We start from the raw sequence: 27,219 nt of genomic DNA on the forward strand, positions 1-27,219 counted from the left end.
GGAAGTGGTCAAAATGGTTAAAATAGCTGTTTGCTACTAATATATTAAAATATATAGCTCTAGCTTTGTAAAGCAGTGTATACCTGATCACTTCTGAACTCTTAGGCTATGGACAGATTTGCTGTTTGAAGCACTATTAAGTGCCTTGAAGCACGTCAAGCAGTGTGACTATAGACATGCATGGTCAAGAAGTGCTTTAGAAATGATCCTTGGAAAAAAAAAGAGGACGTCTGCCTAAAATGTCTGGAAACATCTGCACGCTCCCATGTTCCTCTGGCATCCAGCAGTGCTGAGCTTCCTTTTGTGGGGCAGTGGGGCAGATAGGGAGCTGGGGGGGATTGGGGCAGACAATTCTTGTGTGCTATTGTTTGTGTTCATCTGTACTTAGGAAACTCTGAGGACAGCTTAGAAGCGTGAAGGGATTCCTGCTCTTCAGTCCCTTGGCTGGAGGGCAGTGTTAGCTTGTCTTCCAGACATTTTGAAGTGTTCCTGGGGGACATGGGAAAAAGGGGTACGTCTTCACAGTGCTAAATTTGAAGCATTCTAGGAATGAGAGCTCTTTAAATGTATGGCTGTCCATGTCCTTAAAGAGGAGCATCAGATACATGTCTCCTGGGCCAAAACCAGGCCTGCTTGATGCATGTATCTATTCCATGACAGACACTTCAGAGTACATACTTTAATTTTGTTTTCCCAAAGGAAATTGCTTATATTTATATTACATGAGAAGATCCTGTAGCATGCAGCTGAGTCAGTTATTCAAAGCAGTTGGGACCAAACCTGTTTGTAAAATCAATTTTTTTATTTGATCGTCTAACCCCAGTGCTCTTTCCTGCCCAGGGCAGGGAGTCAGACTCAATGACTTACTGAGGTTCCTTCCAACCCTAACATCTATGAATCAAAAATTTTTGGTTCATGAAACTTGTATTAAATTGATGTTGATCACATGTCCTGTATTTGGATAAATAAATATTTTGTATGATTATTGTTCACGTAATTGACTCTCCATTTCCATTTCAAGTTCAGCTTTGTCTTAAGCTGAAATAGGTCTGAGGTGGTTTAGCCTACCACGGTCGTCTAACTGAATGATTCTTAAGCATAATGTTGACATTATCATAGCCAAATTTCAAATTATACCCAGGTTCCTTGGAAATTACTCCAGGTATGCAGATATGTTGGACAGTTGTACAGGCATATGGAAACAGAGAATGGAAATAGCAGAAGATCTGGATTTTTCCTCCTCCAAAGGACCTTGAATTATAATATGAACTAAAAGGAAGGAAGAAGTCCGTGTACCTAAGGAAGAATGCTGTGCCTTTAAAACTCTAATTTTATCCCAGCCATACAGTTGGTTCAATAAAAAATATCACCCCAAAAAATCCTTGCTTCTGACATGAACTTTACTAACTTAGTGGAAGACAATATTCTCTCTATGTGTATTTCTTATTTGTAGAAGATCCATAGAGAATACGCTATTGCATATGGCTGTGTTTTTTGTAGCCCTAGCCTACAGACAGTTATGAAAATGTAATTCATTTCTTTCTGTGAAGTTATTTTGACCTACCTGCTTTACAAGTCTTCAGAATGAGAGTGTTTCATTTTAGTTTTAATTTTGGAAGTTCTACTGATCCACAAGGTTTAGTTAATATAGATTAATCTAAATAAAGTTGAGATTACCTCTTTAAAAGTGTTCTCTCCAGCATAAGGCATTTGCACAATCTTCATAGGAAATAAGTGACCAGCTCTGATAAATTTCACAGCCTTGAAAATAGGGGGTTTGGTGTGTACTTTCATTTAATCATAACGTTCCATAATGTTTGTGTAGATTTCTGGGAGACAGAAAATCAAGGAGTAGAGGAGTTGAAAATTCTTAAACTGTCTATGTTTGATGCACTTGCTCTTTTATTTTTTTAAGAAACAGGAAGAGAATTATAGTAGGATGAAACTAACAATCATGTAATCATACAGCCCTTTGAGAGTCAACATGTTTAGACTGTATTTATGAGAAGTGGATAAGGCTTGTATTTTTTTAACTTTGCCTTTGGAGATTTAAAATGAAGTGTTCTGGGAAATGCTGGCAATTATCTTTGTCAACTTCTTGGCATCTGATATAGGATTCTCTCAGACCCAGGTTCACAAAAGGAATCATCTCAGTTTTATTTCAGTTTTCTAAAATCATCAGAAATGAAATCATATGTTTTCATTTGAGTTACAGGGTGGTACTAAATACCAGAAATGATTCCATGTAGTCTCATTTTGTGTGAAAGTACACTACTTCAGTCAATAATCACCCCCTAAAAGAAATATCTCTAAAGAGACATCTAAACAAATGAGACACATTGTATAAGTGTCAGGTGCAGTACTTATCAACTGGAGTTGATCTGTTCAATATGTTCAGAACTGATCTGTTCAATATCTTCATCAGTGACTTAAAAGATGGGATGGAGTGTAGCCTCAGCAAGTTTGCAGATGAAACCAAGCTGGGGGGAGTAGTAGATACACTGGAAAGTAGGGCTAGCATTTAGAGTGACCTACACAAATTGGAGGATTGGACTAAACGAAATGTCATTAAGTTCAGTGAGGACAAGTGCAAAGTCCTGCACTTAGGATGAAACAATCCCATATAACAGTACAGGCTGGGGACTGGCTGGCTAAGCAGCAGCTTTTCAGAAAAGGACGGGTGGGAGTTACACTGAACAATAAACTGAGTATGAGCTAACAGTACACCCTTGTTATAAAGAAAGCTACCATCATACTTGGCTGTATTAGTAGGAATGTTGCCAGCAGATGAAGGAAAGTGATTATTCCTCTCTCTTCAGCATTGGTGAAGTCACTTCTGGAGTACTGTGTCCAATTTTGGGGCCCCCATTACAGAAAGGATGTGGACAAATTGGAGAAAGTCCAGCTTATGAGGAAAGACTGGGGGAACTGGACTTATTTAGTTTAGAAAAGAGAAGACCGAGGAGAGTAGGTGAGGGCAGTTGGTGACGGACGCACGAGAGAAGGCAGAACTCTTCAACAAGTTTTTTGCCTCCGTGTTCCTGTCGGTTGACAATGGGGTGCTCTCGGACAATAGCGTAGAGAGGCCCAGGAAGGATGTGAGTCCCCTGACTGTTAGCTCAGACCTAGTTAAGGATTACCTGGAGGGCTTAGATGTGTCCCAGATGACCTTCGTCCGCAGGTGCTGAGGGAACTGGCTGGTGTCATTGCGGAGCCATTGGCACGGCTGTTTGAGGACTCCTGGTGCTCAAGCCAAGTCCCTGAGGACTAGAAAAGGGCCAATGTGGTCCCTACTTTCAAGAAGGGGAGGAAGGAAGAGCCTGGCAACTACAGGCCAGTCAGCCTCACTTCAATCCTGGGGAAGGTCTTTGAAAAAATTATCAAGGGCCACATTTGTGAGAGCCCTGCAGGGGAAGTGATGTTGAGGGGTAACCAACATGGGTTTGTGCAAGGCCGAACCTGCCTGACTGACCTGGTCTCTTTCTATGACCAGGTAACAAAAAACTTAGATGTGAAGGAGGAAGTTGATGTCATCTTCTTAGACTTGCAGAAGGCCTTTGACACAGTGTCCCACCCAATTCTGGTGGGCAAGCTGAGGGACTGCGGCCTTGATGGATGCACAGTCACATGGGTGGCAAAGTGGCTCTAGGGGTGCACCCAGAGGGTGGTGGTGGATGGGTCGATGTTGACCTGGGAGGGTGTGGGCAGCGGAGTCCCCCAGGGCCCGGTCCTGGGGCCAGTGCTGTTCAACATCTTCATTAGCGACCTGGACGAGGGTGTGGAGAGCGTCCTGTTCAAGTTTGCTGATGACACCAAGCTGTGGGGTAAAGTGAATACACTGGCAGGCAGGGACCGCATCCAAGCAGACCTGGATAGGTTGGAGAAGTGGGCGGATCTGAACAGGATGCGGTTCTACAAGGACAAGTGCAGGGTGCTGCACCTGGGGGGAGGGAACCAGCATTATGGTTAGGGGCTGACCTCTTGGTAGCACAGAGGCAGAGAGGGATCTTGGAGTCAGGATTGACTCCAGGATGAATATGAGTCATCAATGCAACGAAGCAATAGGCAGAGACAACCGCACCCTGTCATGCATCAACAGGGGCATCACTAACAGAAGTCTTGCTCCCCCTATATGTGGTGCTGGTCAGGCCGCAGCTGGACTACTGTGTCCAGTTCTGGGTGCCGCACTTCAAGAGGGACATGGAGAACCTGGAGAGGGTCCAGAGGAGGGCCACTCGTATGGTTGAGGGCCTCCGTGGCAAGCCCTATGAGGAGAAGCTGAGGGACCTGAATCTCTTCAGTCTCTGCAAGACGGGACTGAGGGGGGATCTTGTGGCTGCCTACAACCTTATCAGGGGCCACCAGCAGGGACTCGGGGAAAGTCTGTTCACCAGGACCCCCCTTGGAGTCACCAGGAACAATGGCCACAAGCTGAGGGAGGATAGGTTTAGGTTAGATATTAGGAAGAACTACTTCACTGTAAGGGTTGCCAAAGTCTGGAATAGGCTTCCCAGAGAGGTGGTGCTCTCACCTTCCCTGGAGATCTTCAAGAGGAGACTGGGTAGGCACCTGGCTGGGGTCTTATGACCCCTGCCACTCCCAGTGCTCCTTTCTGCCCATGGCAGGGGGTGGACTAGATGATCTGTCTAGGTCCCTTCCGATTCATTGATTCTGTGATTCTATGATTCTGTGATCTTTTCACTGTTGTTATTTAACCAGAGATTGTATAGCTGATGAAATAACAGGTACTTTTTTCTAGTGGCAGCTTTTGATTATGAACCAAAAACTGGTAAATGGGACACATCAATACCAACATTTGTGTCTTCACAAGGATATAATGCTCATGTTAAAGATCTTCACTTCCACATTGCCTTTTACTTGGACTTTCCCCCCAGTCTTTGGAGAATAATCCTTTCAGCAATGGCTTCTATCCTCTTGGGTTTTTTATTTTCACCATCAAGGTAACAGGTATCCTGCTCCCGTATCTGCATTTTTTGGATGCCACATAAAAACTATGATTGAAAAGAAACTTGTCCATCTTTATCTTAAGTGTATTACTTGAAATAATGTTGCTATTATGGACTGTTCTTTTGATGAAAATGTGCCACAACAGCAATAGCACAAAGATGCTAGATAATTTTGTAAAATGTGAAGCTCTATTGTGTGGTGTTTAAGCTATTTTTTATTATAATAAGTAGCTTGTTTGTTGGAGTTTTTTTGGTCAGAGAGAACACATTGACAACAGAGAAAGAATGCTAATATGAAGAAGATAAGTTGCAACTCGGTGCCTTCTGTTAGAGCCTTACATCCTTTACTTTATATACGTGTGTGTGTGTATGTGTGTATATATGTCTTTACTGTGTATCTACAAAACATTAAGTTTATATTTGGCAAGTACTTTCAGGATCACTTTTTACATTTGCTGTTTAGCTGAGTAAAGTCTGAGAACTGTATTGTTTTGTGTACCTTGCTTTCATTTTTTAATTAATTACTTTGTATCAGGAAATTGGATACCTTTTATGAGGAACACGTATCAAATGCATCTATGTTTGGCAATAGCCCAGTGTTCCTGTACCTACTTTGCAAAATGACATTGTTCAAGTCATTTTATACAGGTTTCCCTTGCTTAATTCTGTATGTGCGTTCCTGGAAAACGGCACGTAAGTTAAATTTGCATAAAGGGAACCCACTTTACAATGTAACAAATAGGGATACATTCTAAGATCTTGACTGTACTGACTCCCAGACCCATTTCTACCACTCTTACAAGACAATTTTCGTACTCACCAACAGCAGATTGCCAAGGGCACTATCATAATGGGGATGGCAACTACAGAAACATGTGTCTCAGACAGTGAGGAAGGAGCACAGATCCGCACAGGAGACTATATTTTGGTGCATGTCATTCCCACAATGCACTGCACAAAGCAGCTGACTGGGCTTCCACCACAGTGATTGCACAAGAGTGAATTTACCTTGCATATAACAAATTTTTGGTATAAAAATGGTCATCACATAAGAGAAAATTTGCACCTACAGAACCTGCATAAAGCAAGGAAAACCTGTATTTTGAATGCATTAACACTTCAGAGTGATTCTTAGAATATATCTGTTAACATGAAACAGGAAAAATAGTCAAAACATTCTTATGGTATATTAAAAAACAAAACATAAAGCTCTTTCTTATTATAGCTACAATTTAAAAACTATAATACAAACCAGAACTGGTTTGGGTCCTTTTGAGAGAGGCACTGAACTTTTTGCATGGAAAATTGTATTTGTTGCAATATTCTCTTTTGTTAATGAAAATTAAATTAAACCATTACATGTACTGTTGCATTACTTTAGCGATCACTGTAGGAGGTGAATTTTGTTCTGGTAGAGCTTAGGCATTTATTCTATATAACCTTCATTGTCATTCCTAAGGAAAACTAAGTTGAGATGAAATAAAAGCCACTTTATATTTTCAAGTATAATGTTCTTTTAGATAATACTCTAGATAATTGTCCACTGATTTCCCCTTCATGGTGGAAACTCAGCAGAAAGAGTTCAGTATCAGTGAGGACGTGGCCATTATTTAGGTCACTCAGAGATCTCTGCCTCTGCAGGTATTCTACAGTACAATGACTGTAGAAACATGTACAAACAGGTAAGTTAGCTTTAAATGAACTAGTTGGATTCAGGTAGCCAGTTGCCCAAGGCAGGCTGCAAATCTGCAAGTAGTTGGTGCAGAACTAATTTGGTTTGTCTACATGAGCTGAACTCACAGAAACAGAGTATTTATAGGCAGAGGCACAGGGTTTGCACCATGGACAAATCCTGGTGGAGAGCAGGAGAGGGGGGAAGATGCTGCTAAGCACTGTATGAAAGGAGGTTTTGGGAAAAGGGAGTCTATCATGCTCTGGGGACTCAAAAAAAAAAAAAAGTTGCTTGCTGTTGCTTCGAGGACACAGGCTCCCACCATGGGTTGCTGTTCTGGCACTTCCACAAGTCGGTGTCCAGCACTATGCCCTGCTTGCCTTTCCTCCGCTCTTCCCCCCAGTTATGCTGCATGTGGTGGCAAGGACCAGCCTGCCTGTATCACGCAAGGTTCATGTGCAGCTCCTCAGACTTCTGCGCCACCAGGGGGAAGCCCCACACAATGGAGCTGGTGGCCTGGTCCCACTCCTTGCTGCCATGTGCAGCTCCTGGGACTACCGGGAAGCAGGGAGCAGGGCTCCCTGCCATTTCCAGCAGAGTCCCAGGAGCTGCACATGTCAGCAACAAGTGAGACCAGGCTGCCTGCTCCATCATGCGGGGCTTCCTCCTCGTGGCACATGAGTCCTATGAGCTGCACATGAGCCACAGGGAGCCTCACACGATGGAACCAGGTCGACCTGGGCTCCACGCTTCTGCTAGCCCCAGCCCCACGCTCTGTGCTCCCACCCAGCTGCAGCTTCCTTCTGCCCACCACCACTTCCCTACCTGCTGCCTGGAGCTGAGTGCTGCAGCACAGACATAGGGAAGAGCCACTGGAGACTGGGGAAGCTGAGCAGGTCCCCTGGTGGCTGCAGCAGTGGCAGCAGCTGCCCCACCTGAAAGCTGTGCATGCTGGCTAGGGCCTTCCTGCACATGAGGGTGATAGTGAGGCACATGGGTTGCTGGGGTACAATTAATTGGTGTGTACCCACAGATCAAATGAAATTGCCTGGCAGGCTGGATTTAGCCCATGGCCATATTTTGCCTACCCTGAGCTAGACCAGTGATGCTCTAACAATACTGCCTGTCAGCCTGAAGCAGTTATCCTACTGTTCTTTTTTATTCCACTGTTTATCTGTTTCCATCAGTTGTACCTTACCTTATACTGAGATTGTAAGATCTTTGGAGCAGAGGCTATCCTTTCTTTCTGTGTAAAAGGAGATGCTATAGTCTGAATTATTATTAATAATTTAGTTTATATCCTTATCTATTAACTATGGCATTTTCTGCTTTTCTCTTTTTATTACTTGCAGTCTTCATTCTATTTCTGTCTTCCACTAGGAAGAAATTTCCTACTTTCACTTTAATTGTGTTAATTTGATGTCTACTCTGTTAGGATATCACTCATTTTTTCCTTACAATATATAGTTTAGTAATTAACCTCAAAAGAAGGCAACAGTACCCTACAATATAATTAAACATAGTGAATAATGACATTAACAAGAATACATATAAACCTGTATATTATATGTAATTATATTAATTGGAGGCAATTAATATGCATAAAGAAAAACTAATTTGTCTTTCCAAATTGTTTTAGATGAAGTAGAGGATAGAAAGTACTGATTTATGAGGAACAATTCAACGGAGCAACCAAGTATGCACTCTTAGGTAAAACTTGTGGAGAAATCTGGTAGCAATAATTGTGCTTTAGGAGTAGAATGGTTGACTGTAAAAAGTAGATAGTAGGAGGCAAGCATCTGTCCTGGGGTAGAGTAAAGGGCATTTACCATGTCCTTCAGGATCAGACCAATCATTTCAGGTGATTAATTCACCTGTGGAATAATTTGCCACTGTGGTTTAATTTATTACTGTTGTGATTTCCTCTAGCTCCTGCCCTTCCCAAAGTGTCAACTCCTGATAATTGGTAATTACTGGATGATTTACAATGATTTGCATTTCTCTTGGAATGGAAAAATAACCAAATTCTATAATCCTAATTTTATAATCTCAGGTTTTCTAACATTTTCTTTCTCCCTAGTTACAACATGCTGTTAATAAGCTACATTGTAACTAGCCCTTCTGTAGCCCTGAAAGCAAACAGGAAAGAACAATGATGAAAAATTCCCTTCCCCCCCCAACACATACTCCATTCTTTTCAGCTTTGTGCAAATTTTACTCCAGACCCAGTGCCATATTGTCTAAGTATGTTGGGACACAAACATTAAATTATATGGTTGAGTCCTGCCACATGATTCTTTGTCCTGTTTTTGTCCGGGAGGTAGGGAGAGGTAACTGTTGTGTGATGATGATATATACAATATTTACTCAAATATAAGATGACCCTCCAATAATTAGAATATAAGACCCCCTGAATATAAGATGACCCACCAATAATTAGACTTTATATATGGAAAATGTATACATTTGTTACAATTTTCCAGGTATAGAAACTAATTATTGGAGATTTGCCTTGAATTTTTCTCCCTCCAAAGGCCACAGCAGGGAAATAAAATCTGAGGGCGTTCAGGTAGCCCCCTTCCCTTTTGCCTCCTATGAACCCCATTTTCCCTCTGCAGTCCCTTACCCCCTCTCCTTACTGTCAGATCCTGCTTTCCCTGAGCACATGGAAATGAGGGGCAAATTTAAATGCATTGACCTTGAAATACACATAACTTACCATATAGGCAAATTACTACAAGTACCCATAGATGTAATTCATCCAGAACTGATGCATTTTACCTTTATTTGAAACAGCTGCAAGTTTTAGCATAATATTTTTAAGCAGCACTTTTGTACCTACTTAAATATCATATAACCTATGCAAGATATTAGTCTAAAGCCAAAATACTCATGATTTATCATATAGTTCATTGGGCTGGGCCCCAGCAGAGCCAGCAACATTGCAAGCCATGCAAGCCACAGCTTAGCACTGCTCAGTATGTGTGGGTGTACTCCAGATACCCTCCACAAAGAATCCAGATCTTAATAAGCCCCCCACTCAAGACCAGAACTAGGTGCCAGGTGTTCTTGTGATGAGTCCTGGGATCCTTCAAAAATGTATATGCAGATGAGGTGCAGGGCATCCTAGTTCAGCTTTATTTCATGGAGCGTGGGGCCACATTAATCATATGCAACAGGCTGAGAGAGGGAGCAACAGAGTTATCTGATTGGATTTATTGGGGCCTCATTTGGTGAAGTTTGCCAGATATTTGAGGCTGGTGAAGAAACAGGAATCATTGCAACACTCAGCTAAGTCAGATCGATCACACTGCTTCCTGACCTGTATCGAAGAGTTCTACCAGATTCAGGAAGTGCACGGGCTATCCAGATATAATGGTCTCCTGCACTTGGTCTTGGCCAAAGGAGAGGAACTGGTGAGCAACTCGAATATAGAGGGTAGCCTGGGACACAGTGACCAGAAAACCATCATGTTTACCATCTGTTGCAAGGCAGGCAAATCATCTAGCAGGGTTGAAATTTTGGACTTCAGAAAGGCGAATTTCAATAGGCTCAGGGCAATAGTAGGGGAAGTGCTGCAGGACCAGGGACTGAAGGTGAAAGAAGTGCGTGAAGAGTGGTCGTTCCTCAAGGACACAATCCTCAAAGAACAAAAAAAATCCATTCCCATGTGGAGGGAAGGTAGCAGAAGGGCTGGTAAGCCCTCTTGGCTTAATAGGAATATCATGGTCCTCTTGAAAAAAAAGGCAAAAACAATAGCAGCTTGGGACAGCCCCCAAGAAGTACTATAAAACAGCAGCCTGCACTTGTAGGGAGCAGATTAGACAGGCTAAATTGGTGACTGAATTTAAACTAGCAACAGAAATCAAGAACAATAAGTCCTTCTTTAGGTATGTTGAGAACAGGAGGAAAATAAATGGAAGTGTGGAGCCATTGCTTAACTCAGGACAGCTGGTTATCCTAAATGACTACTTTGCTTTGGTATTTCACAGGACCAAGGAGAAAATCATACTGGATACGGTTCAGAATGGACATGGTGGGAATGACCACCTTCCTACTGTTGACGTTGAGATGCTGTGTGATCATTTAGAAAAGTTATACATTTATAAGTCAGCAGGACTAAATGAACTTCATCCAAGAGTGCTGAAGGAGCTGGCCAAAGTTATGGTGGGGGTCAGCTGTAGACCACCAGACAAGGTGGTTGAGGCTTTATTCAAACAGGTAATGGAAGTTTCCTGTTCACAGGCCGCGATTCTCATGGGGGACTTTAGTCACCCTGACTCCTTCTAGGAGGGCAATAAAGCAGCGCACATGCAATCCAGGAATTTTTTGGAGAGTGATGGGGACAACAGAAAAGACTGAAGGGGGATGTAATAGCAGCCTTCATTTACCAGAACAGTAGTTACAAAGAAGATGAAGATAGACTGTTCTCAGTGGTCGCAGATGACGGAACAAGGAGCAGTGGTCTGCAGCAAGGGAAGTTTAAGTTAGATATGAAGAAAAACTGTCACGAGGAGGGTAGTAAAGCACTGGAACAGAGAGGTTATGCAATTCAGTATTTCACCAGACTAAGGGGAAAATCATACTAGATAAGTTTCAGAATGGACATGGTGGGAATGACTGCCTTCCTACTGTTGACGTTGAGCTGGTGCGTGATCAGTTAGGAAAGTTAGACGTAAGTTAGCAGGACCGGATGGACTTCATCCGAGAGTGCTGAAGGAGCTGGCTGAAGTCATCGCGGGACTTCTGTTGAAACTCGTGGCACTCAGGGGAGGTCCCTGAAGACTGGAAGAGGGCCAATGTTTTGCCCATCTTCAAGAAGGGGAGGAGAGAGGACACAAGCAACTATAAGCCAATTAGGGAAAATCCTGGAACAATTCATCAAGGAATCCATGTGCGATACACTTGCAGTAGGTAGGATTCTGAACAACAGCCAGCAGGGCTTCATTGCAGGCAGGTCTTGTCTTACCAATCTCATCCCCTTCTATGACCAGGTAACTCATCACCTGGATAAGAGAGAGGAGGTCGACATTGTATACCCAGAGTTCCAAAAGGCCTTTGATCTGGTATCCCATAATGTTGTCACAGGAAAATTGGAGGATTGCAGGCTTAACTGCTCAACAGTTAGGTGGGTAGGAAGCTGGCTGCAGGATAGGACCCAGAGAGTTCTAATGAACAGATCTGTCATCCTGGTGAGAAGTGGCCAGTAGTGTCCCTCAGGGGTCTGTGCTTGGTCCAGTGCTTTTCAACATCTTTATCAATGATTTGGATGAGGGGGTGAAGAGCTCACTGGCCAAGTTCATGGATGACATCAAGTTATGGGGGAGCATGGTCACCCTGGGAAATAGTGTGCAGATACAGGCAGACATAAACAGGCTGGCAAGTTGGGCAGATCAGAACCAAATGAAGTTCAACATTGAGAAATGTAAAGTGCTCCATCTGGGGACAGACAATCCCTAACATATTTACAGATTCAGTGGTGCCAGACTGACTAGCACCACAGTTGAGAGGGACCTAGGAGTAATAATAGACCATAGTGTGAACTTGAGCCATCAGTACAATTCTGTAGCCAGGAGGGCAAACAATCTGGCATGCACCAACTGATGCATCTCAAGCAAAACCAGGGAAGTGATTTTTCCACTTTACTCAGCATTGGTGAGGCTGCAGCTGGAATACTGTGTTCGGTTCGGGGTGCCACATTTCAACAAGGACATGGAAAAGCTTGAGAGTGTCCAGAGAAGAGCCACCCGTATGGTAAGAGACTTGCAAGGCAAGCCATATGAGGAAAGACTGATGGACTTGGGTCTCTTCAGTCTAAAAGAGAGAAGGCTGAGAGGGGACTTAGTGGCATCTTAGCGCTATATCAGGGGAATACATCAAGGGCTCAGCAAACAACTGTTCACCAGGGCACCCTTGGGGAAAATGAGGAATAATGGCCTCAAACTCCTGGAAGCCCATTTCAGGCTTAACACTAGGAATAACTTCTTCACAGTTAGGGTGTCCAGACTGTGGAATAAATTCCCTCCAGAGGTGGTGCAATCACCTACCCGGTAAATCTTCAAGAGGAGATTGGATGGTCACCTTGCTGGGGTCACCTGACCCATTGTCTTTCTTGCCTAGTGCAGAGGGGCTGGACCCATTGATCTTGTGAGATCCCTTCCAGCCCCTAACAATCTATAAATCTATAAAAATGGAAAAAAAAGGTGGAGCTCAGGTATGGGACTGAAGAGGAAGGAAAAATGCATTCATGTAGCGGCTCACCATGACTTGAAAAAGGCTAGCTTTGAGGGGGACTGCATGTAATGGGCAATAATATATATCTTATTCAGATGGGCTGCACTGACATATCCTTGTGGAGGCTTCCATCAGAGAGCACCCAAAAGTGCTGAAAGAATTGGCCAAAGTCATTTCATGACCCATGGCAAAACTGTTTGAAAATTTGTGGCGCTTGGGAGAGGCTCCAGAAGACTGGAAGAAGGCCATTGTGGTTCCTGTCTACAAGAAGGGAACGAAGGAGGGTCCAGGGAATTACAGGCCAATCAGTTTGACCTCAATCCCCAGAAAAATCTTGGAAAAAAATGATCCAAGAATCCATTAAGAATAGGTTAATGAAAGGCAACATTCTAATAGCCAACATGGCTTCATTGTGGGCAGGTCATGCCTGATAAACCTCATTTCCTTCTATGATCCAGTAACATGCTGCCTGGATAAGGGCAATGAAGTTGACGTCATATACCTGGACTTCAAAAAAGCCTTTGAGTTGGTCTCCTACAATGTGACAATGGTAAAATTGGAAAACTGCAGCCTTGATAACCCAACAGTCTGGCGGCTAGGGAACTGGCTCCAAGGCAGGACCCAGAGAGTAATAATAGATGGAACTGAGTCAACATGGCACTTGGTGACCAGTGGCATTCCTCAGGGTTCAGTACTCGGACAAGTACTTTTTAACATATTCATTAATGATTTGGACTTGGGTGTTATAAGCAGACTGGCAAAGTTTGCAGATGACACCAAATTATGGGGGACTGTGGTTATGCTGGAGGATAGGCTGGGGATACAGGCTGACTTGGAGAGGCTTGGAAGGTGGGCGAATCAAAACCTGATGATGCTCAACACTAAATGCAAGGTGCTTCAACTGGGGAGAAACACCCCACAGCATGCTCACAGGCTCAGCAGTGGTACACTTACTAGCACCACAAGTGAAAGAGACCTGAGGGTCTTGATCATACAATGAACATGAGCCACCAGTGTGATGCTGTAGCTGGCAAAGCAAACAAAACACTGGCATGCATCTACCGATGCATCTCAAACAGTGCTAAAGATGTCATCCTTCTGCTTTATTCGGCCTTGGTGACACTGCAGCTAGAGTACTACATCCAATCCTGGGCACCACACTTCAGGAAAGATGTAGAGAAGCTTGAAAAGAGTCCAAACAAGGGCTACACATATGGTTAGAGGTGTGGAAAACAGGCTATATGGTGAGAGGATGAGACACAAGTCTCTTCAACCTGGAAAACAGAAGACTCAGAGGGGACTTGGTGACAACCTTTCAATATATAAAGGGTGTGTATCAGGGACTGGGAGAACATCTGTTCACCAGGGCTCCCTAGGGGAAGACTAGGACTAGCGGTCATAAATTGCTAGAAGACTGCTTTAGATTAGGAATAAGGAAAAACTTCTTTACAACTCAAGTGTACAGGGTCTGGAATAGACTCCCCTCAGAAGTGGTACGATAACCTACTCTGGATATTTAAAAAAAAAAGTCTGGATGCTCACGTTGCTGGTGTCATCTGACCCCAGCAGTTTTTCCTGCCCAAGTGCAGGGGGACTGGACCTGATGATCTCGAGAGGTCCCTTCCAGCCCCTAACATCTCTGAATCAGCATTTTTGGCATGTGGGGAGGTTGTGCTTGCTCTGGCCCCTCCGAGTGTTGGCCTGGCATTACAGTACTTCCAGGCCTGGAGCTTGTATTTTTAAGGGCCGCAAAAAAGCCCAAATGGTTACCACCAATATGCTTGCCTTATATGGGCTTTGCACTTTATGGTCATGTTCAGTGTTGGCTGCATATAATCTACTTGATCGTTGACTTCCATTGAGCATGTGCTACTTTATGCAGTATTAATGATAAGCAAGGTGTTTAATGAGGTTTCCTTGTATGCAGTTATAAGATGAGTCTTTTTTCCCTTGTGCTGATTGGGCGGGGGGAGACCTCATCTTGTATTCAAGAAAATACGATAATAATGCCTACTTTTCAGCTCAGGTTTCCAGAAAAAAACAAAATGACCAAAATATTGATAAATCTTAAATATTAGTGTGTGTGTGTGTGTGTGTGTGTGTGTGTGTGTGTGTGTGTAAATCTGTGCCAGAGCATCTGAGTTGGAGGAACATATCAAAATGATGTGTGGGTAGTCATTGCTCACTTGCTTTCCTTAAAAATAATTTTTTTCCCCTGCTAGACAGTCTGTTCACTTCTAGGGCTCTTGTAACAGCAGCTAAAGTTAATGGTAGATTCTGTTATAGACCTCCCCAATTTATGATTATTTGTCTTCATTATTTAAATTCCCTGAGGGAAGTGTTTGTTCTTCCCTCCCCCGCCCTTTAAATAAATGTTTTTGGCTAGCTTTTTAACTCAGTTTTAAAATATAATAATTATTTCAAATTTTGAAAATCCTGAGGGATCAGACTGGATTACACAGAAACAAGAACTAAACTCTGGACCTTGCCTTTGAGGATGTGATTCCCCTGCAGGCTGCAGAAGAGGATACACAAAGGCACTCCCTCTGGGCTTAGGAAACACATAATAGCTTGCAAAATCATGTGTTTATATGAGCTATGTTGTTTTTAATTTGGCCATGAGTGTTGTAATGGAAATTTCAAGGAGGGACAATGTAAGGTTAAGCTTAGATAGCAAGTAGTCAATGCCAGAAAGCGTAGCTAAACATGGGAATAGAAGAAACAGAAGGCAGGTGTTGGAACCACATAATGATTTTCCACACCCACGTTTGATGTTTCCTCAGTTGCAGCAGGCTTTGAAACAGAAGAATAAGGTAGTAAAATGCCACCAACTCGGTGTATCTGCATGTGTGCTTTACTGCACTAGTTAATTAGCACTTCAGTAAAGCGTCAGTGTCTACATGTATTAGAGCACAGTAAATTAATTAACTCCACCATAAGATAGTATTGTTAGGGATAGTACTGTCTTATGGCAGAGTAAGTGCAGTGAAACACACGTGTAGATGGTGATAGGGTCTGGCTGGGGCACGAGGGTAATAAATTGCAGAGACTGCCTGCTACATGGCTCCACACTTCAGCACTCATGCCTCAGCCAGCTCCTCCACTGCCACCATCTGGGACCTGGGGCTGACCCCACAAACCTGCTGCCAGCCCAGGGTTGCTGCCAGCCAAGGGTCTACCCTAGCTCAAACTGCTGCTCTCCTGGGTGCATGTGTAGACACTGCACCTGGGAGCAGTTTACTCCTGTGTGAAGGGTGCCAGAGTTGATCACTGCCTTAATTGCTTATGTAGAGGCACCCACTCAAAAGCTTCCAGGCAGCTAATAAAAGAATGTAATGGCTTGTCTGATAACATGTCATCTAGAATGTAATTCTTTTACAAATTAAAATGGTTTATGGAACTCTGGTCTGTCTGGGGTATGGTACACAACTGTTTACTAATGTTAGGCAACCTTATGCGATTTAGGAAGGAGGTGAAGAATAACATCTTTGTAATTGAATTTGTAGGATGGAATGTGAGAAGGTATAATCACCGTCACTGGAATTTGACCAAGATATCAGGGCCACCAGGTTTAATTTAGTGAATAGTGCTTTAATGTCGACAATAGACATAAAATATACACATTCAATAGCATTCCTCCATCTAATGTTGTTTCTGAGCAAAGGTTCGGTATAAACTCAGAAGGAATAGCATCTGTGAATCAGATACTATTTTCTATATTCCCTCAATTGTTTCATGGCACTCTCCCCTCCACCTAAGGCAAGGCTTAATCCTCTTTAACTCATGAGACCTGAAAAGACTGCATACTCAAGTGATCTTGACTGCATATGAAACAGCTATAGAAAAAGTAATCTTTTTATTTGTTTTTTGTAGCACCTTGCAGCAGCATTTAGCTCTAACAGAGGTTTGTCATTGTTAAGTCTTCAAAAATTACATGGTAGCCTCAGCTTATAGAACACAATTAAATTGATTTTCTTGGCTCTTGTTTATTTGCAAATATCAACACTATTGATATTTTCAGAATATGGCGGCCTGGGCTTGGACTTTTCCTATAGTACTGCAATGGCAGAAGAACTGGGAAATATTCATTGTGGAGGGATTCCTATGGCTATTGGAGTGCACACTGACATGGCTACGCCTGCTCTAACAAGGTAATTTTCAGAAGAAATATTCATTCTCTACCTTTTGTTAGGAGTTTCAAATTTGTTAGAAAATACCATTGTATGTTTGGAAATGGAGAAAAAGTTACTGTCCAAATTTACTATTTTGTATGCTTTATTAAACGGGTAAGGAAGGGAGCACCTATTTATTTTCACCTGCAAGTAGTGTAGTTTAGCAGGACAAATTCTATTTTATATTGGAAGATTAATTTTTTTAATTAGATGCGATGTTCCTAAACTCAGAGCTTTGGCTTAAATGAAACTTCTTAATAAGTGTAAAAGTCTAATAAAAATTACTTAACGGAATTGATTGAAGAAGAACGAGATTTGTCTCGAACACCGCTGGCAGATAGAAATAGTCTAATTTAGGTAATACTTCTCCAAGATAGAAAAATATGCCACCTTTTACTGCAGTGCATTGATTACTAAGAGCAAGACCAAACATAATTTAAATACAGAATTTCAAGACATTAACGTTGCCAACCATACTAGTATATTGCAGAAGATAGCTGATGCCAAAAATGAACAATAGTAATTTGATTTGAAAGAAAGTAAGACTCAATTATTTGACATCCCGGGACTAATATTAAGCAGCACAACTGACTTAAAGTCAATTATATTCATATTTCTTAGAAGTGGAAACCTACATCATGTCCTCAAATTAAACTGTCAGAACAAGAAAAGAATCACAGTTTGTAAATATTAAATAAAGAATAATGAGAAAGGAACATTGAACCAAATTCACGGGCAACATAAATAGATAGCATTCCCCAGACATTGATTATGACAAAACCAGAAAACAGGTGCAAGTATAATTTGCTCTAATTTTGGCATGCCCTAAATATACAGAATGATTGTAACTTACAAACCACATGTGAATAAAGAAAATGAGAGGTATGAGTGGCACAAACAGCAAGAGAGAAAGGTCATTATAAGATTCTTGAATACATAGTCCTTGGTATCTTCATGCTTTTTACTGCTTATAGATTTGTATACCCTCTGTGGGGCAAATTCATTCCAGTGCACTGATATTAAGTAGCAATTACTTGGTGTAATCCTGTTTCATCTGTGTAAATTCACACTGGACATATTTTTCACATACCTTCCAGTTCATCCTCAGTTCACAATGACTTTTCAGAAGTAATGGTCAGTGGTACAGTAAAATTAGCCATTAAGGGAATTAGGAGACATCACACTGACTGGACCTGCATATGTACTTAAGTTTCCAGGTATTTGCTTATCTGCTGTTTCTTAATAATGTATTTTTAAAGGGTCTTCCTTAGTTTGTAAGGAAGGCATCTTTATTTAGCTTCAGCTGCTGTCATATCTGTATCATTCACTCTCCTTCAACTTTAGAGACCCTCTTAATTGCATTTCTACACAACAGTTACTAACAAGTCATCTTCCCACTGTTATCCTCTAACATTGGGAGCAAAGTTCATACTCTAATTCCATAGTTAATCCGGCCCAAATCAGCCCACAAAACCAGGTATAGGCTCTGTGCCAGCCAGACACTTCAACCTTGGGAAACTCACATGGTAAGTTACTAGTTTACCAAAAGACCTGCTGGATCTGGGCCATCATCAGTCAAGTAGCTGCATCTGACATAATTGAAGGGTTAAATAACAGCTTCCATTTTCATACAATGAGCTGATAACACTATTGCTTATTAATAGGGGTAAATGTGGAAAACTATTAAAACCAGATGAGGGTAATAAAAATTAATAGCCTTTAAAATATGTAAATTAAGGACCTTGTTGATCAGGACACTTCGTACATGTTACATTTTTGCAGTATTAAAGTTAGAGCGTGTTCTGAGCAATCAAAGGGTAGTGTTTACTACAATCTCTAACATACACAGCTTGCTGAGTGTTGGTCCCAGCCCCAGGACTGCACTAGTCTTGAACCAGCTGCGGTGCAGTGCCAGAGCTGAGACTGCCAATCCACTGATTGTTAGTTGCAGCCCCAGGACTTTCTGGCCCTGGAGGTGCCCAGCTGTCAACTTGATCCTGGAGGAACTTGCAAGTGAAAAATCCAAGATCCTTCCACCTGATACGTGGCTTTCCTCATTCTACCTGAAGGCTTGGTACAGCTGAAGGGTCCCTGGCTGATATTATGACTAGGTGAGGACCAACCAGTTGCTTATATTATCTCCATGGAGCAGTCTAGTGGTAGTTGAACACGTTACTTACCATGATTGGGGAATACTCCTCCCACAAAAAGTTGTAACTTTGCTATCATATGAGCACGCTTAGCACATGTTTTACTGCTTGCATTTTAAGTACATTTAATACATAGCCCTAAAACTTTTTTGGTGGCGAAGACAGATGGTTAACTGCGTACAGCTATCCAATGATTATATAAGACATAAAGTTATGCACAAAAGGAAATTCTGTTTTTCCTTTCCCATCTGAATGCAAAGTATACAGTTTAATGCAACTGCAAAATCTGGAAGTAGGGTGACTTTAAACAAATCTTTCTTCCATGTAGTTGTGTGGCAGGGCACTGTTGGTGCCTGCCACTTTAAGGGCGGGGTCAGGCATCTACCTGATGGTGGCAGCCATTTTGAGAATCTAGTATATAAAGGCTGCAGTCTGCTGCTGCAGCGGAGGTAGATATATTGCCTAGCTGAGCTGCAGCAGGAACAACCAAGAGGTAAGGGCAAGAGCTTATGGGGATAGCTAGGAGGCTCTTGGTCCTGGGCACAAACTAAAACTGCAGCCTGCTGGGGATGGGTGGCCTGGTGGGGCTCCTAGTGGCATGAGAGCCCCCAGGAAATGCCAGGCCAGTTACCACTCTGGTGAAAGACAGGTCAGGGTGCCTCAATAACCCCAGCCCCCACAACTGGGTGGGTTATTCCATAGTTAGGACTGAGAAGGCGGACCCGTTAGAGAGAGTGGGCTAAATGCTCAAGAAGCCTGACTTGAGGCACCCTCAATTAGCCAATGCTGGGGCCAGGTCCAGACCGCTCAAAAGAGCCAGGGGCTCATCATGAGGGACTCCCAGAGCCAAGGGCCTGGGTTTCTCACTGGCCTTGGAGGTGAGGCCAGGGTCTATGTGGCCAAAGGTCCCGGGGAGCGGGCTGATGTAAGAGGGGGAAGAGTACAGGGATCTAGGTAGCCCAGAATAAGGACAGTGTAGGCTGCCTGATAGGAGGCATCCAGCTGGGGTCCAGATGGGAGGATTATGGGCCCCAGTGTGGAACCAGAGATGCTAAGAATGCTACCATCTGCAAGGAATGGGCTGCAGTGTAGGAAAGGTTAGAGCTGCAAATGGTGCCCCCTGGCATTGGGGCATGTAATGGGCAGTCTCCCACATTTTACCACCCATTTTGAGAACAGCAAAGTAGTGGCAGGCAAGGCTGGGTGGATTGCTCCGTAGAGACAGGTGGGCAGGCCAGCATGAGACCCAGCCCTGAGAGCTGCCCTGTCATACTATGAGCTAGGAAGTCTTACTCATTGGGGAGTCTTTTGAAAGAGCATGTTCTTCGCCTTGCGCAAATGTACCAAAACCTTGCTGACATGTAGCTTTTATACCGTTTATCACTTATATTACTATGACTGCAGTTCATTTACTGTACTTTAGGGAATAAAAATGTAATGTTTTATAAGTCTGTGGAGGATAACTCTCCCTTCCACCTACACAGGCTTTTATTATTTTTAATTCTTCCCTGAGGTTTAAAATGAATCAGTGGCTGGCTGAAGACAAAATTGTGTTACTTCTTAGTGTTAGGCAGTGTTTTCCCAACATGTACCAATGATAGCCTCCAAGAAAGTAATCAAGACCACATCTATCCCACACACATATCCCTTATCCCAGTATGAGAGCACACTACATTCATCGCTTTGCTGTTGAAGGTACTATCAAGAGCTTAGCATACATGAAGACACCCCACAGTATAGGAGACTTATAAATGAACCAGACCAGTGAAAACGTTAATTTTTAACTCTCCAGTCAAATAAAAAGTTAGATGTGTACTTTTAGTCATTATTGAGTCGCATCATTTTTAAAATTGCTCTTGTGCTACTAAAGCTTGACGCATATGGAATTGGTAAATAAAATAAACACTAAAAGAAAGTCCAGGGCTATTTCTTTACTTGGAAACTAACTGCAGAATGTTCCATCAGAAAAGATCTGACCTTTCAAACATCTGACTCTAATTATGGCTCTCTGTCAGATCTTTCAAAAACATTCTAGGTATAATACTTGCTTTTGAGCTTAACAGGTAGAATTCAGAAATGAGTTTTCAGGTGAAAGAGCAGCTGAAATATATTGCCCTTGAACTCTAAACCAATTTATTTTGATTCATCTCTAGTGCTGTAACTTTGATGTAGAAATCTTTCAGCCTTAGCATCCTTTTCTCTTACTTCTAACTAGGTAGTAAGACGAACAGTAATTACTTAGCGGGTAAGAAGTAAATTTTAGATTTACTTTGTTGAGTTCAACGTGTACAGCTGATTCTATCTAAGCTGTAGCGATTGGAGAGAATTCTTCTTACTGTTCTTAATATCTATATTTTTCTGTCCACTGTTAGATTTTTCATAAATATCTTTCTTTGTAATAGAACAGGACTATTTCTTGGTATAAAATGAGACCGGGAGTTTTTATATATAGTACTGCTTTTTTAATTGGCTCATTTTCTTTGTTACATTGGTTCTAGCTGCTCACCTTCTGAATCATCACATCTATATAGCCTTGCATTATTCTGGAAAGAAATCCCACAGGGTAGTCATGCCTAGGCTCTGTGCATCCTGGGATTTTTCTCACAAGGAATTTCTTTTTTGGTTGAAAGCTATTACTACATATTGATTTGCAACTACTTATAACTTTTCCATTATGTTTTAGACTATATTTTGCTAACTGGGAGGGTACACTATATATACAAGAATCTGAATAAATGCATGCTAATTTTTACTTTAGAACATAATACATTTTACACATAAGAAAATAAGGAATGAGTTTTATTACTTATTATACTGTTCTTTTACATATGATTTTAGAGAAAAGCACTATTTTAAAATTGCTTTTATTAGTCACAGAAAGCCGTGGAAAAGCCTGAATAGATGAGAATTTTAAAAAAAATAGTCTTTAAAACTGATTTAATTTAAAAAAAAATTGTTGTTACTGAATTGAACTTACTGGTTTTGGCCATGTCTTTTGGGGTTTTAGATCTAGTAGAGCTCAATATCTTACCTAAAAAGTTATGTATAAAATAAGGGGGGAAAAGTTTTCTTGTTTTTTAATTTCAAATCAATTTCTGGACTTTGAATTAACTAGTTATTGAAATAACCTCAGTTGAATAAACTGAAAAGAAGAAAATATTCTCTGAAATTGCAAATGAGGTTATAACTGTTAAAAGCTTGTTTATCTTTTCAGTAAACACTGCATGTGGACACAATGCATTTACTTTGTAGTAAGATGTAGTGCTATGTAGGTAAAAGAAGAAGAGAGAAAAGGCACAAAGCCATAGAATGTATTACTTGAATCCAGATGTAACAGGGTCTGTCCCTGGGCACCCAAAGAGGTACATGCCCCACATCCCCTCCATTCTAGGGCAGTTTGTCCCTGCACTCACCTACCATGCCGTGGTGTAAATGGAGTGGTGTAAATGTGGAAGGCTGCCCATTTGCAGCCCTGGTGTACTGGGCCAATCACACAACTCCAGACCAGCCCTACATTGTGTCCTATGCCTTGCAGGTGACATCCAATTCTCCTTGACCTCTTACTGGGCTGTACTCAGCCTCTGGCCCACACAGGTCTTAGGTCCCTCTTGGTGGGCCATGGCCCCTCACTGGCCTGCACTCTGACCTGTGACTGGGCCACACCCTGACCCATGGCTCGGGCCACACACTTGCTCTGCCCCCTTACTGGACCACACGCACACTTTCTGGGCCTTTCACTCCTCAGGCCTCAGGTCTCACTCTGTGGACCTTAGCCCCACCCCTTTCCCCTCTATGGGGTGACCAACAAGGCAGCGGGGGCTGTGGCTTTATGGTGCCACATCCTTACCTCACCCACAGGTGTAGCATTTCCAGGAGGCTGCCCCACTACAGTCCCACCACACCATTCAACGCCCATCAGGGTGCAGTTTCAGGTCTTACCCAGGACCAGAAGGAACCTCCTCCATCCTCATAGTTCCTACCCTAACTTCCAGGTGTTATAGGAGCTGCAGTCTTCAAGCTGTGCAGTGTTACTCCTACAGCTCCCCAGATGTAACTGCTAGCCCAGGCCCCAGGATCTGGGCTTATGTTCTTTCTCACCAGCCCTCCTCCAATCAGGTGTCCCTCTGCAGTCAGGTGGCAGCCTAAATGGGTCTGAGCCCACCTGCTGGTTGCTCAACAGGCTGCCTGATGATCTTAAAGTGGCAGGCACTAACAGTGCACTGTCACACCAGGGTAATGCTACCTTTTAAAAATGTGTAATACTTTTACTACTTGGGAAAGTAGAACTTATCATCTGTCCACTCATTCGGTCAGTTTCATCTTCAGGTAGCTATTTGTACAGTAGCTGGCTCCCCCGTCATCTGATATCTGGTTCTCTAATATCAGGCAGCCTGGAAATGCTGGTCTTGTGTCCACCTCTTACAAAGGAATAAATTTAGTATGGAATAAAATCTGGTATAAATTGCTCTTTAGTAATTGTGTCATATGTCTGCACACCATGGGCACATCCAGATGCGCAGGCATGTGTGGTTTCCAATGCCTCAAAATTGTTTGAGGTGCCACAAACTGCACATGGCACATTTGATATTGGGAACATTGGTGCCAACATTTGATGTTGGGAACTCCTAGTATCTAAAATAACCATGGAAAAAAAAGTGGCATGGTACATGCTCCAGAAGTGTGCAACTGGAGGCTTCAAGGAGATGCTCTGGCTGTTGGCCAGAGTGTTTCCACTGCTTTAGGTGTCAGCACACCAGGTGCTGCAAAGAGTGGGGAAATGGCAGTTTCCCTGAAGTGGGGTATTTTGCCCTGCAGCAAATCCCATTTGCAGGGGCCTGCACAGTAGCAAAAAGCAGCAACACAAATTTTTGCTGTAACAGACACATGCCCCTGCATGTGGAGTGCACCCTGTGTTTCCAAGTGTTTAGCCAATGATAATCATCCCTTGATATAAGAATGACGTCTGCCGGGGAGGATTACTGGTGAGTTTTACGGTGGCCAGAAAGGAGTCCAATCTGTGCTCTGCATGTTTTTCCACAGATATGACAAGTATTGTTTTGAGGGGTGGGAGGGGTGGGTACACTGTTGACCAGGATGTTGTGCGCTTTACTTCCTATTCTGCTGTTTCTCAGCTTGCTGAGCAAGACAGTCCTCTTCAAAGTGACGTGTAGCTCGATGTATGGTACAGCACCATTGAGACCTGTTACCAGTCAGCACTTCCCAATTTGTAGGGTTGATGCCACCATTCTTAAGTTATGTCCTTGTAGCACTATCTTTGTCCTCTGCAGGTCCTCTTACCGTGACTAAATTGAGAAAAGAGGACTTGCTTCAGGAGATGAGTTCCAGCCATCTGCACACAGTGGCCAGCCCAGTGGAGTCGATGTTTCATGATTTTTCTCTCAGTGCTGGTTAGGTTAGCTGCAGAGAGGATGCTGGCATTGGTGCATTAGTCTTCCCATCTAATGCAAAGGATCTTCCTTAGGCAATGCTGATGAAACCATTCCAGGCACTTAAAATAGCTTTGGCTCTGCTATGTCACCGACATCTCACACCCATAGAGGAGCCTGGAGATAACCACTGCATTGTAGACCAAGATCTTTTTTTCCATTTGTAGTATTCGGTCAGCAAATACACAGTGAAGCAGCTTCCTGAATGATATGCCGACACAGCAATTTCTACATTCTATATTTGATTTCTGCATCAAGACTGACTGACTGGGAGAGGTGACTGCCACGATATGGAAAATGCTCAGTGTTTTCCAGGGGCTCTTCACCAATAGTGGGGAGAGGGGCAGTTTGTGCTGGGGCAGGCTGATGGAGCACCTTTGTCTTCCCAATGTTAAGGGAGAGTCCCAGGCTGTGATAGGCACCTGAGAAGAGATCAGAGGTGGGTTGCAGATTGGTGGATTCTCAGTTCACGCAAGAATAACACAGTTGGCAGTGTACTGACATTCAGTGATGTCAGTCTTGGTAACTTTTGTTTTGTTGTGAAGGCACTGCAGGTTGAAAAGCTGACTGTCCATTAGATACCGAACCTCAATTCCAGGAGGAAGGCAGTCATGGATGAGAATCAAAATGACAGCAAGATAGATGGAGAAAAGGGTTGGGGCAATGCCGCAGCCCTTCTTGACCCCAGTGCGGATGGTAAATGGGTCTATTTCTGGTTCATTACAAAAGACAGTGGTGGTCATCCTATCATGGAGTAGTCTGAGGACACTGATGAACAACCAAACCTAGCCAGCAGCTTTCCATAAGGCTTCACTATTGATGGAGTCAAAGGCCTTGGTTAGGTTAATGAATGTCATAAACAGTTCCTGGTGTTGCTCTCTACACTTCTCCTGGATCTGTCGTGCAACAGAAATCATGTCAGTGCTATCTCAAGATGGTCTAAAGCTACACTGGGATTCTGGAAGGACATCTTCAGCAAAGGGGAAGAGGCAATTCAGAAGGATGCTAGTAAGAGTCTTCCCAGCAACAGAAGAGGACAGTGCCTCAGTAGTTCCCACACACTGACTTGTCCCCTTTCGTGAAGGTGGTCACAATGTTGGCATTCTTTACGTCAAGTGGAGTTTCCCTGTTAACCCATATCTTGATGAGAAGTTGGTGAAATTTGTTCACTAGGGCTGTTCCACCAGCTTGGAAGACCTCTGCAGGGATGCCATCTGGACCTGGCACTTTATTGTTCTTGGTCTGAATGATGGCATGCCAGACTTCCTTGAAGGATGGGGAATCAGCAAGACGTTCTATTACTGGGTGTTGAGAGATGGACTCTATGGTGGCTGCTGACACCTCAGATTCACAGTTGAGTAGAAACTTGAAGTGTTCCTTCCAGTGTTGCTTGATGAATACATTGTCCATGAGAAGGGTGGAGCCATCCTGGGATCACAGGGGGAATTGGGCCATTGGGATGTATCCTATGAATGGCATTTATTGCTTGAAAGAAGTTTCTCATTTTGTGTTGGTTACTAATGAACCAGATCTAGATGGCCTTCACTTTCCACTACTGGTTCTTGATGTCCCGTAGCTCCTTTGCACTACTGCTTTGAGCCCATGGAAAGCCTCTCGTTTTTACTGGTTGAAGGATTCATTTTGCCAATTGCAGAATGCGGCTCTCTTCTATTGGATAAGTGCTTGGATTTCTTAATTGTTCTTGTCAAACCGATCTTGGTGAAGGTAAGTGGTGTATCCAGTTGATTAAGCGCATGCCGTGTGAATAATGTGCCTGGATGTCCTTGATGTCATAAGGTAGGTCAGAGATCCTCTCAGTAAGGCATTCCTGAAGACCTTTATCAAAATCTTGGTTTTGGAGTGCCTTGATGTTAATTCTCTTCCACATTCCTTTTGGTTGTTTATGGTGTTGTAGTACAAGCTGCATGTCCATGAAATAGTTTTTGAATACTATTTTTATTTATTTTATTTATTTAGAATTATTTGAATATATTTTAGTAATTTGAAATCTAGGTCATAATTTCAAATTCAGCTTTTAAAAGGTTTTTTTTGGGGGGAGGAGTCTATTAAAACAACTATATGTTGTAAAAAATCTCTTTAGCATTGATTTCTATCTGCTATGCCCTCTCTCAGGAGTCTTTAAGCAATGTAAGGAGTGCCAGCATGCTTTGCTACTGGCTATGGTATAAAATATTTCAGAGAAATAATTTTTTTTTTGGAGTTGAAATTCTCAAGCACAGTTGTCATTTTGAGCATGTTGGTGGTGAGGGTTAGAAGCTGAAGAAGCAGAAAGAGGTTCCCATCCACTTCTGCTCACCATGGCAGCATAGTAGAGAGGATAAAACATTGTTTAAAAGTTTGGTCTTCTGGATGGCTAGCACTCTGTGTTACATGGTCTGCCTGAAAGCTTTACAAATCAAAGACATCCTGATTGTTCAGAGTAAAGTCTTCCTGCTTAGGGCATCTCTAAAAGTGCCCTCAGTAGTGTTCACACCAGGGAGGGAATTTATAGGTGGATTTCTTGTGAAAATCTGAGAGAATCATCAAGGAGCACATCTGTGGGGGACCTGCAGGGGA

The 27,219-nt window shown here is 42.7% G+C and overlaps 1 protein-coding gene across 1 annotated transcript in view; it reads left to right on the forward strand.

Moving 5' to 3' along the window:
* The window catches only part of LOC109308877 (probable acyl-CoA dehydrogenase 6), a 175,049-nt gene that overhangs the window by 88,806 nt on the left and 59,024 nt on the right, over positions 1-27,219 (forward strand). Inside the window, exon 3 of the mRNA XM_019533338.1 lies at positions 16,895-17,024. Within this exon, the coding sequence (XP_019388883.1) occupies positions 16,895-17,024 (130 nt within the window). The remainder of the gene's footprint in view (positions 1-16,894; positions 17,025-27,219) is intronic.

The sequence above is a fragment of the Crocodylus porosus genome, unplaced genomic scaffold (genome assembly GCF_001723895.1).
Source record: "Crocodylus porosus isolate Cpor-Errol unplaced genomic scaffold, CroPor_comp1, whole genome shotgun sequence".
Taxonomy (NCBI): Eukaryota; Metazoa; Chordata; order Crocodylia; family Crocodylidae; genus Crocodylus; species Crocodylus porosus.